The 10690-nt window shown below is 60.6% G+C and overlaps 1 protein-coding gene across 1 annotated transcript; it reads right to left on the bottom strand.

Annotated features, from left to right (window-relative positions):
• Window positions 1-1123: 1123 nt before the first annotated feature.
• XAB2 (XPA binding protein 2) lies at window positions 1124-10523 on the bottom strand. The gene is made up of 19 exons (XM_003123151.6): window positions 10432-10523; window positions 9176-9324; window positions 8797-8920; window positions 8380-8577; window positions 7306-7440; window positions 7057-7221; window positions 5663-5807; window positions 5095-5246; window positions 4885-5004; window positions 4665-4796; window positions 4441-4572; window positions 4230-4343; window positions 2777-2939; window positions 2477-2667; window positions 2134-2256; window positions 1867-2038; window positions 1562-1691; window positions 1344-1453; window positions 1124-1240 (listed from the first exon to the last, which is right to left on the bottom strand). The coding sequence occupies exons 1-19, from the start codon at window positions 10480-10482 to the stop codon at window positions 1179-1181; spliced, it is 2568 nt and encodes an 855-aa protein (XP_003123199.3). The 5' UTR covers window positions 10483-10523; the 3' UTR covers window positions 1124-1178.
• Between the last annotated feature and the right edge of the window lie 167 nt (window positions 10524-10690).

Below are 10690 nucleotides of genomic sequence, written 5' to 3'. Positions count from 1 at the left end.
GCCTGGAGGCTGGCTGGGCACTCCCCACCCCTCCCCGCCACAACGTCTCTGCCTCAGAGGGTTTCCCACACTCGCTGTTTCCTCCAGTTCCCTCCTGACCCTGCTCCAGCCTCTCCTCTGCCCTCTTGAGGCCCGGGCGCAGCTCCTGCAAAGGTCCGGCATGACTTCCCTGCCAGGGCCCCGTGGCTGCTCTCCAGCTGCCTCTTAACTGACTTCCTGGGCACACGAGGCCTCTGGCCAGCCTTTCCTGCCCCCACTCGCTTCATTTTCCTCAATGTGGCTATTATTATTGGCCCTTCCCGGCCTTTGGTCCTGGGCCAGGGATTCCTCTGTCTGAGCACCACATCGAAGGCTCTGGTTGCCTCCTTGGCGAGGCCACTGGGGTCTCAGGTGCAGAAGCTCCACCACACGCTGGAACCTGACTGAGCTCCCATCCCCCTGCAGCTTGGGTGGGGAACCAGCCTCCCCAATGCCACCCAGTCGCGCATATTCGCCTCCTGAAGGCCTCTCTGTCTCACTCACCTCTCTCTGTCCCTTTGACCGCCCCCCCAGTCAGGCCACTAGGCTGGGCCTCCTCACGTCTCCAGTCACCTGCCATGGGCTGGTCCCCATGGCAGCCTGCCTGGCCTGTTCAGGGCACAAATCTGATTAAGTCCCTGAATGCTTAAAATCCTTTAATAGCTTAGAGCCCACTAATGGCTTCCCAGGGCTTAGGACTAAGGACCACACCCTGGCCGTGGCCCATGGCTGAGGGAGGTCTGGCTCCTGGCCCGTGTCCAGGGCAAGAGGTGCCTCCCAAGCTCTCAGATCAGCCTCTTCCCAAAGGGAGGCAGGTGCCCTCACCCAGGGAGAAGCGGTTTGTGATGGGGTCGGGGGTGGGGCAGGGGCCCCCTCCAGGCTCAAGGCCTCAGGCAGCAGAGACTGGCCTCGCAGAGTCCAGAACTGGCTCTGCCGGGTGAGGGTGGGGCATGGGCCCTGGCCTGGAGCCCAGCTGCCCCACCTCCCACACCAGCCAATCTGGGGATGGGGGGCAGGGCGCTACTGAGCTGGCAATCCCTGCGGGCACCTGGTCCCTGGTCGGTAGGCAGGAGAGGGCGGGCAGGAAGGAGGATCAGACCAGAACTTACAAACACGAGCTTCATTGGGGGAGCGGGGGAGGTGGGGGGTGGGAGTGGGAGTCAGTCTTCCTTCAGGCTCCCAAACACGGCAGCCGGCACGCTCTGCTGCTCCAGCCGCACCTCTGGGGGAGGCAAGGAGAACAAGGTCACTCTCCAGGCGGGGGTCCTGCCCTGCCTCTGCCCGTCACCCTGCCTGGCTGGCTGGCTGGCTGGCTGGCCTCTTACCATTGGGCTCCAGGTCCATCTCGTCCTCGTCCTCGTCCTCGCCCAGCTCAATCTCCTCTGGGTTGGCCTGCTGCGCCAGCTCGGCCAGCTCCTCTCGAGAGGCGTCGCTCCTGGGGCGGGGGAGGGGGTTGCGCTGCTCAGCTGGGCCCAGCAGCCCCCCAGCACCTCCCCTCCGGAAGGAGAGCTGGCTGGCTCCCAGCTCCAGGGCCTGCCCTCACCTCACAAACAGGATCTTGCTCTGGGCCCGTGAAGGCTGGTCCCGCTCGGCCTCAGCTGCCAGCTGCTCCGCCCGCTGCTCTAACAGCTTCATGTCATCCATGCCACTCTGCCCAGGGGCAAGGTCGGACACTGCGGGGCGGGCAGGGATGAAGCGTGGGGGTCAGACACTGGGCTGTCCTCAGCCTTCTGTGCCTACCTTGCTGTGGGTGTCCGGGCACCCCCAATCTGGGCCCAGGGAATGGGAAGCAGAGTGGACCCTTGCGCTCCCAGACCAGGAGGCCAGTGCTAGGTCACAGCTGCTCACCGGTGCCCGTGGCGCTGCCTGACACCTTGAGCATCTGGGAGGCCATGAAGTTGACCTGCGTGTTGTAGGTGGCCTGTACGCTACGGCGGATGCGAAGCATCTCCCGGATGGTGTCCTCGTTGCCGTGCCGGACCTCGAAGTCCTTCCATGTCTGCCAGAACGCCCCGGTAGTCTGTGGAGGGGCCGGGGACATGAGCTGGCTGGCTTGGCCGCAGCCTCCCACACCTGCCGGCTCCAGACCCATCCCGGTCCAGGACCCGTCCCTACCCGGGGGTCGCAGATCTGTGAGCAGAAGCTGTAGATGGCCCGGGCGCGGTCGATCTCCCCAAGCTTACACTCCATATCGGCGAACCGCAGGCACATCTCCCGGGCGTGCTCATCCGACAGCACCTGAGTGGGGTCAGGAGAGGTCAGGGAGCGCACCATGTGAGATGGGGGGGGCACCCCCCCTCTGGGGGAGCCCAGGCGGTTCCCAGGCTGGCCCCCGGGCTGGCAGGCCTGCCCTGAGGCCACCAACGCGCAGGCCTGCTTGGATCCCGGGCCTGCAGAACCCCTTCTTGCCCTTCTCTTCCCGACCCCAGCCCCCTGCCCCACCCCCTGCGGTGGGCACCTCAATGGCCTTCTGGTAGATGCCCCGGGTGTGGGTGACCCCGTAGATCTCAGCTGCCCGCTTGATATAGATGTTGAACATGTCGTATTGCTGGGAGGGCTCCACAGCCCGGGTGGCCCGCTCGTACACGGCCATGGCGTGCCTGGCCAGGCCCCACTCCTCCTCCAGCTGCGCGTACAGCAAGTACAGCGCTGTGACAGGAACAAAAAGGGGCGGGGGAGAGGCTGTCAGAGGTCCGTGGCTGCTGCCCGGATGCCCCCCTCCCCGCGCCCTCCAATGAGCTCGCCTGGCCCTCCTCACTCTTTGCATATTTGGGAGGGCAGCCATCCAGCGCCTGCTCAAAGAGGTCCCGTGCCCGCTCTAGCTTTCGGCCCCCATAGCGGGCAATGAACTTGGTCAGGTAGGTGCTCCAGATGTCAGACACGTTGGGCCACTTGAACAGCGAGATGCCGCGCTCATATGCCTGTCCCAAGGGGGAATCGTGTGAGTCCACAGGGGGAGACTCCCCACAACCAAAACCCCCAAGTCTCCTTCAGGATCGGCAAGTGGGCGCCTGGCCTGTCCACCCCTTCTGGTCCTGCTTCTCCCTGCCATTGTGCAAGCACGGCCCAGCCAGGAGGGCCTGTCCGCTGCCTGTCTCCCTCAACAGACAGCAAGGCCCCCAAAGACAGAGCTGGACAAGGACCCACTAAGACCAGCCAGCGACTTTACAGTTGAAGAGGCGGGTGGCTCCTCTGCTCTTCAGACACTGGCGCCCAGTGCTCTGGGAGAAGGTTCACCCACTCAGGCAAAGGGGTGGGGCCCGCCACTCAGGCAGCAGTGGCACCTTGTATAGGTACCACCTCCCCATCCGTGTACATGCACGGTCCCCACGTGTACACAACCAAACTCTCGGCAGTGGGGCAGGGCCTCTTCACGTGTATATATACACGTGTAAAACACCCCATGTGCCTACGACCCCTGGCCCGAGCAGCAGGGCAGGAACTGCACACACCTGTACTGACACCCTCCTCCCACCCCCTCACTCCCCCCTCCCCCGCCCCCCCCCACAGGACCCTGTGCCTGTGACAGGCTGACCTGTGTCCCCCAAATTCCAACTGAAGCCCCAGCTCCCAGCACCTCATGAGGTGCTGTACTTGGAGACGAGGTCTTTAAGACATAAGTAAGTTAAAATGAGACCATTAGGGGAGTTCTCATGGTGACGCAGTAGAAACGAATCCTACTAGGAACCATGAGCTTGCGGGTTTGATCCCTGGCCTCGCTCAGTGGGTTAAGGATCTGGTGTTGCCATGAGCTGTGGTGTAGGTCACAGATGCGGCTCGGATCCTGCATTGCTGTGACTCTGGTGAAGGCCAACAGCTGTAGCTCCGATTCGACCCCTAGCCTGGGAACCTCCATACGCCATGGGCTCGGCCCTAAAATGCAAAAAAAGCAAAAAAAAAAAAAAAAAAGAGAGAGAGAGACCATTAGGATAAACCTGGTTCCAGTACAGCTAGCATTCTCCTAAGAGGAGACTGGGACACTAAAAGGATGCAGAGGGATGACCACATGAGAGTGCAGTGAGAAGGTGGCCTCTACAAGCCAAGGAAAGAGACCTCAGAAGAAACCAACCCTGCCAACACCTTGACCTCACACTTCCCGCCAGTGGAACTGGCAAAATACATTTGTTGTTCAAGCCGCCAGGTGGGCAGCACCCCGTTAGCCCCAGCAGACGAACACAGTGCCCCAGGCACCCAGGCAGGGACCTCCTCACCTTGAAGCTCTCCTCAAAGTACTTGTGCTCCTCCAGAAACATGGCGTAGTTGATGACGATCTGAGGCGTGGCGATGCGCAGGTCCAGGATGCGGTCGTACACAGCTTTGGTGGACTGTGGGCGAAGGGGGATGCGGGTTGGAGCATGTCAGGGGCGGAGTCAGCAGCCCCCCTGATGCGGGTGCATGTCCCACCTAGTCTTGGCAGCTCACCTGGAAGGTGCCGAGGCTTTCCTCCAGGTCGGCCAACATCGACCACACCTTCAGAGACTTGTACACTCGGTTCTGCACGGGCTCTGAGCCATCAAAGTACTCGGCCCGGCGGGCAGGCAGCGCGGTCGCCTTCTGCAGGTGCAGGGATGGCATGGGGAGGCGCTGAGGGGAAGCCCTGGGGCCCCTCCCGCCCTTCCCTTCCCCCAAGCTGGGCTGGTGCTCACCCGCAGCAGCCGCAGAGCCTGGTCATAGTTCTCATGCCGGAGCTCCAGTTCACCACACTCACACCACACGCTGGCCAGGTCGTCCACCTGCTTGAAGCTCACCTTGGTGGCTTTCTCCAGGATGACGCGGGCCTGCCAGAGTGGGCAGAAGCCAAGCTTGAGACCCTGCTCGCCTGTGGGCGTGCAGGCCGAGGATGTGCACACGCAACATAACACTCACGTCGTCCAGCTGCCCGTTGTCCTCATAAAACTTGGCGAATGCGACCCACAGCGTGTGGGGCTTGCCGGTGGCCTTGAAGGGGTCCACCGTCTGCACAGCCTCAGTGTATGTGTTGATGATCTAGACAGGAGGAGCTGGGTCAGGCTGGGTGGGCCGGGGAGTGGGGGGTGGGCAGGGGAATGCAGCTCTGGGGGTGGGGCCCTCACCCACCTCCCGGGGGCGGCCCTGGTGCAGGGCCACACGCTTGTGCCACTCATGTACGTGGTGCGGGTTTTGGCGGAGCAGGACGCTGTTGAGGAGCAGGGGCCGCCGGCTGATGAGCTGCTCGAAGCGGGCCAGGCGCAGCTCTAGGTCCACGTCGTCTGGGACCCAAGGGGAGAGCCGGGAACAGTGCGGAGAGCCTCAGCAAATGGCCCCCTGGCTCTCTCCGTCTCTCAGCCCTCTCTCCCTTCTGGCTCCCTCACTGGCCATCTGGGCACTCCCTCCCTGCTGACCCCAGTCTGAGCTGTCCCAGGGCCACCCAGACCCCACAACGTGCCCAGGGTCCAGGCTACTCTGGAAACCCCTCCAGACCTCATCATGCCCCCCGGTCCTCCCTCTCCACTAGTGTCCAGCTGTGTCCCCAGCCTTAGCTGCTTACCAAGACCCTAAGCACACCGCCTACTCAATCTCCCTCTCTGATGGCCTCTGACTGACCCCAAGACCCACATCTCCCCCCTGCCCAAGCCACTCAGCACCCAGGACTCCCCAACCCCTGCGAACCCCTCCTCCTGCTCACCCTCCTCCTCCCGCCCCAGCTCCGAAGCCGTCTCCATCTTTGCTGCAATCATGCTCTCCTCGAACTGGGCATAGCTGTCAAACACCTGCGTGAAGTCCCGCACGGTCATCACAGTCCGGATGGCCTCCTCATACACATCCCGAGCCTGAGGGGTCAGGAACAGGGGTAAGGAGGGGGCTGTCAGGGGATCGACCCATGTGCCCACCGCCTGGACACAGGGCACCTGGCAGCACCACCCTTGGCATGAGTCTCACATCAGACCCCTGCGGGTTCTTCCCTGGGGCCACCCAGCTGTCAGCACAGAGCTCCATGGTTGGAACCCTGGCCCCACCAGAGTGATCGGGGTGGCGGGGGGGGGCGCCTCAGCTCATCAGTAAACCAAGAGTGACAGCCCCTGTCACTATGCAGAGTCAGTATGAGGCTTGAATGAGACCCAATAGGTGACAAATCACCCTGCAGAGACCCTAACCTCAGCTTGCCTCGGAGTCTGCAATCATTGCTACAAAGCACTTCTCGCTCCTGCCCGACCCCCCTTCTTCAGCTCACATTCTTCTAGTCACACCCCCCCCAACAGCCTAGGGGACGGGCAGTATGAACGGAAAACGCTAGTAGCAGGGGTGAGGGGCATCCCCACCATGACAGGCCCCATCACTCTGCGCCTGTCCCTGGCTGGTCCTGCCCCTCTGCCTCTGCCTGGCTGCTTGGCTCCAGCAGCCTCCTGGCTGGTCTTCTGCTGCCGGTCTTAGCCTGCACACTCTGCTCAGAAGAGGCCTGAAGGGCCTTTGGAAAATGCATGACTGGTCATTCCTGTGTCCTGCTCATGGCTGACTGGGCTTCCTCCCCGAGTCCCACTCCAGCCCTTCCCTCTCACTCTGCTCCAGCCCCACTCCCCTCTGCTCTCCTCTGCCTCTCACCGCCCTACCCTCTGCAACAGCCCCAGCCAGGCCCTCTGGGAACCTCTCAGAGCTCCCTCACACTACCCCTGTCCCCAGGCTTGCCACACTGACAGTAATGCCACCAAGGCCTTGGTGGGGGAACGGGACCTTGACATCAGACACCCAGTGCCTGGATTCCAATAGGAGAGGGAGCGACTGTCATGCTCATTTTGCAAATGAGGACACCCAAGCTGCGATGGGTCCAAAGCCACAGCCAGAGATCCCAGGTCTGGCTGAGCCAAGATCGGTGCGCTTGCCGCCAGGGCCATACTGCCTGCCTCTCCCCACTTTCAGGAGGGCAAGTGGGTGCGGCACACGCACACATACATAAGTGGCGCATCTGCACATGTTTTCTGCTCACATACGCATCCATGGGTGTCCCATGGTGCTGTGCACCAGAGGGGGACCGCGTCTGCCCCCTGCCCCCCCCAGCCCCCTGCCCCCCTCCCAGCCCCGCACCTTCTCAAAGTGACCGCTGCGGATGTAGTAGTCGGCCAGCGAGCACCACAGCTTGCCCAGCTGGTCGGTAAAGCGGGTGAGGCCCCCGCGGATGATGGCGTCCACGTTGAGAGACTGCACCTTGTCTGGGTTCTGGGAGATGAGGTCGCAGAGCTCGTGCCACAGCTGCGGGGCGCAGGAAGGGGCATCAGCTGTGGCCTCAAGGGGGCGAGCCCTCCTGCCTGGCTGCCGCCACCACCCAGGGCCCACCTGGTAGTTGGACTTGCCGGCCTTGGACACGAAGCGCTCGTCATTCACCACGGTGGCCAGGCGCTGTGCAGCCTCATCCAGCCGGTCACTTGACTTGAGGTACTCGATGTACTCCTCGGCACTCTCGGGGCTTAGCTGGGCACCCACCCATCCGCAGGCTATCAGTGGGGCCATGCCCCCTGGTCACACCCCCTCCCAGGCCAGGCCTCCCGAAAGCCACCCACCACAGTCCCGGTCAAGGGCTAGCCTTAGCCACATCTGTCCAGCCAGAGCCACACCTTACCCAGCTTCAGCCCTGAATGGTCTGGCTTAGGCATCGGTGGTCCAGCTTGAACAGGTCAGGCCTTGTTTTCCTTTCTTTCTTTCTTTTTTAGGGCCACACTCGTGGCATATGAAAGTTCCCCAGGCTAGGGGGTCGAATCAGAGCTACAGCTGCCAGCCTACACCACAGCCACAGCAACGCTAGATCTGAGCCACATCTGTGACCTACACTGCAGCTCACGGCAATGCCAGATCCTTACCCCACTGAGGGAGGCCAAGGATCGAACCCGCATCCTCATGGATACTATGAGCTGCCGGCACCTCATAACCTTCTGAGCCACAGTGGGAACACCCAGATCTTACTTTCTTCATAAGCCCTCTACCTAAACAGCACCATGCTAAGGATATCATGATGCATAACAGACTAATAAGTTCAGAAAAACTGCGCACCAGCCCCACACTGCTTGCACCTTGACTCTCAGCCCTGCCTATATCATGCATTCCCATTTATCTCCCATTCCCTGCCCTCCCACGCATGCAGTTTTCCTCTGCTTTACACAGTCGGGTTATGTCTGCTACCAACTTAGACTGAAAGCTGGGGGCAGGCAGAGACTGTCTTGGCCAGGCTGTCCCCAGAACATGTCTCAACTCCTGACAAAGAGGAGATGCTAGGAAACTATTTGGAGAGTAAACACAGGACCCACAGACAGAAGCCTGTCTGTCTCAAGGAGCCTGTCTGTTAGCATAGTGTCCCAGTTTTTGGAAAGTCTTGACTTGGGGAACTGGCCCGCCCCCCATCTGCAAGGGGCTTACCTTGAGGAAGCGTCGGTAGCCCCGCACAGCTGTCTCAGGCAGGGGGTGTGAGCGCAGGAAGCGCAGGTACAGGGGCCAAATACGAGAGTGCTGTGTGATGGGCAATGCCCGGAGCGCGCGGTCAAAAGTGCGGCGTGTGTGTGTGACACGTCCCTGGTCCATTAGGAATTGGCAATAATCTAGCCACAGCCGTGGCATCTGGAAGCAGAGGGGAGAAGCCAGCACCTCAGCTGAGCCACAAAGACACCAGACGTTCAGTGCAGCAGGACCCAGAAGCCCCGTCCCCCTGGAACTAAGTCTAGCTCAACCCTGAGTGCACAGAGGCACAGGACTCCAACCCCCGGCCCTGTCCACCTCCCTGGACTCTGAGCCCTGCCTCCCTACTCATCCCCTGGCCCAGCCATGCCCTCTCCCCACCTTGTGCATGAATACAAAGGCCCTCTCATGGCAGTTGTTGACATCTTCATAGGCTGGGTCGGTCACGCAACGGTGCTTCACCTGTGCCCGGCGTGCCTTCAGGTAGCGGTACCAGAGTTTGTAGCTGGGGAGGGGGGAAGGCAGTGATTGGTCAGCTTTACAGATCCTAAAACCCTCCCCCTGCCCCAGGAGACAAGTGTTGGGAGAAGGGGTCTGAGGAGGGGTGACAAGTCTCCCATGGGGGGATGGGCAGGGAAAGTGTGCTCACCAATCAAAGGTGCCACACATAGCAATCACCTGGGACCTACTAGCCAGCTCTGGTGTGATGGGACAAGTGGGGTGGGGCTGAGACAGGCAGAGCAGCTGCAGCCAACCTCACCTGCAGGGCAGCAGCTTCAGCGCCCGCTCGTACAGCTGATTGAGTCTGGGCTTCGGGGCACCCTGTTTGAACTCAATGTAGCGGAGCCAGCATTTGACGGAGAACTGGTTCCGCATGATCTCCTCCTCATAAGGGAGGTCCTCTTCCTCCTGCCAGGGCCGATGAACGGGGAGAAGACAACCCTACCCTCAGAGCCTGAGGGCAGCACCACTCCACGCCAAGCTCCGGACCCCTACCCAGGTCCCAGTTCCCACCATCAGAGCCTGGTCACCAGATGCCCATATCCCAGGACTCTGATCTATCCTTTCACCCCTCAGAATTCTGCTGCTTACAATCTGAGCCAGACCATCAGACTCCTTGGTCACGGGGTTCTAGGCTAGACATGAGACTACCACCCAGACATCACTCTTCTGGTACCCAGTCTCTGGCCCAGATCAGCAGCCTCCTTAGACACCAAGCCTCTGCCCTAGACAACAAGTTTTTTGGTGTTTTTTTTTTTTGTTGTTGTTGTTGTTGTTGTTTTTGACACCATGTCTTACCTCTTCACAATATACCTCTTCTCAGACACCAGACCTTTGGCACCTCAGGCTCCCGCTAGTCAGAGTCTAGCTCAATTCTGCCTCCAGAAGCTGGAAGCTAGACCCTTATCTCAGAGAGAAAGGTTTGGACAGGATGCCTAGCCTTTAACTCAGACACCAGGAATCTCATGGAGATGCCAGGCTTCCACTCCAAACACCAAGTCTTTGAGTCTTCAGGATTCCACTGGCCATCGCCTGAGCAGCTTCACCTCACTAGGTCTTTACTTCCAATTCCAGGGTTCTCTCTCAGATGCCAAGCCTTTATCCCAGAAACTATAACGCTCATGACCTAGACCACTACCCAGGACACCAAGACTTTACCACTGAAACCAGAACCCTAGACTGGTCACTATGCCTTTACTTCAAATATCAGGCCTCCCAAGATTTAGCTCGTCTCCCTTCCTTCCCATTCTCTGCGCGTTCCCATTTCCGCCGCAGGACCAGGACGCCAAGCCCTTAATCTAGACCACCTGCTCTTTACTCAGACCACTTGGTCTCCAGCACCAGCCCTTTGCTCTTGACTAGCCTGGTCCCCGTCTCCGGCCCGTAATGCTCTTCCTACCCTCGGGCCGACAAAGCTCTAGCCTAGTTCCCTCGGGCGGCTAGGCCCCAATGCCCTGAGGCATCTAAGCCTCAGAGTGCCCACGCGAGCCATCCTCGGCCCCGCCGCGAACTCACAAAGACGAGGTCCGGCCGCTCGGTTCTCGAGAGCCGCGCCATCACCACCATTTTCCGGGCGCTCCAGGTACTGGCAGGAGTCGCGCTATAATGACGTCTCAGACTGAAGGCCGCCCTCTCTGGCCAGATCCGTTTTCCTATTGGTTGAACCCTTCCCAATAGCGCGGCCTGAGTTGTTGACTTTCTCTTAGACAGCGCCAGCTACCGGAAACAGGAAGAAGCGTCCGAAGATGACGTCATCCAGAGAGTTCCTCAGGCC

The sequence above is a fragment of the Sus scrofa genome, chromosome 2, assembly GCF_054392235.1.
Source record: "Sus scrofa isolate SSC_HxYL_T2T_F1_AM1 chromosome 2, Sscrofa_HxYL_maternal_Yorkshire_Landrace_v2.0, whole genome shotgun sequence".
NCBI classification, from domain to species: domain Eukaryota; kingdom Metazoa; phylum Chordata; class Mammalia; order Artiodactyla; family Suidae; genus Sus; species Sus scrofa.
The sequence above is the reverse complement of the archived record's forward strand: the minus strand, read 5'-3'. Positions and strand labels throughout refer to the sequence as shown.

Coding starts and splice junctions, on each gene's coding strand:
- XAB2 (XM_003123151.6), bottom strand. CDS start 10,482: ATGGTGGTGATGGCGCGGCTCTCGAGAACCGAGCGGCCGGACCTCGTC. Junction 7,441..8,379: donor GCTACCGACGCTTCCTCAAG/GTAAGCCCCTTG, acceptor GTGGGTGCCCAG/CTAAGCCCCGAGAGTGCCGA. Junction 5,808..7,056: donor GCAGCGGTCACTTTGAGAAG/GTGCGGGGCTGG, acceptor CTGACCCCTCAG/GCTCGGGATGTGTATGAGGA.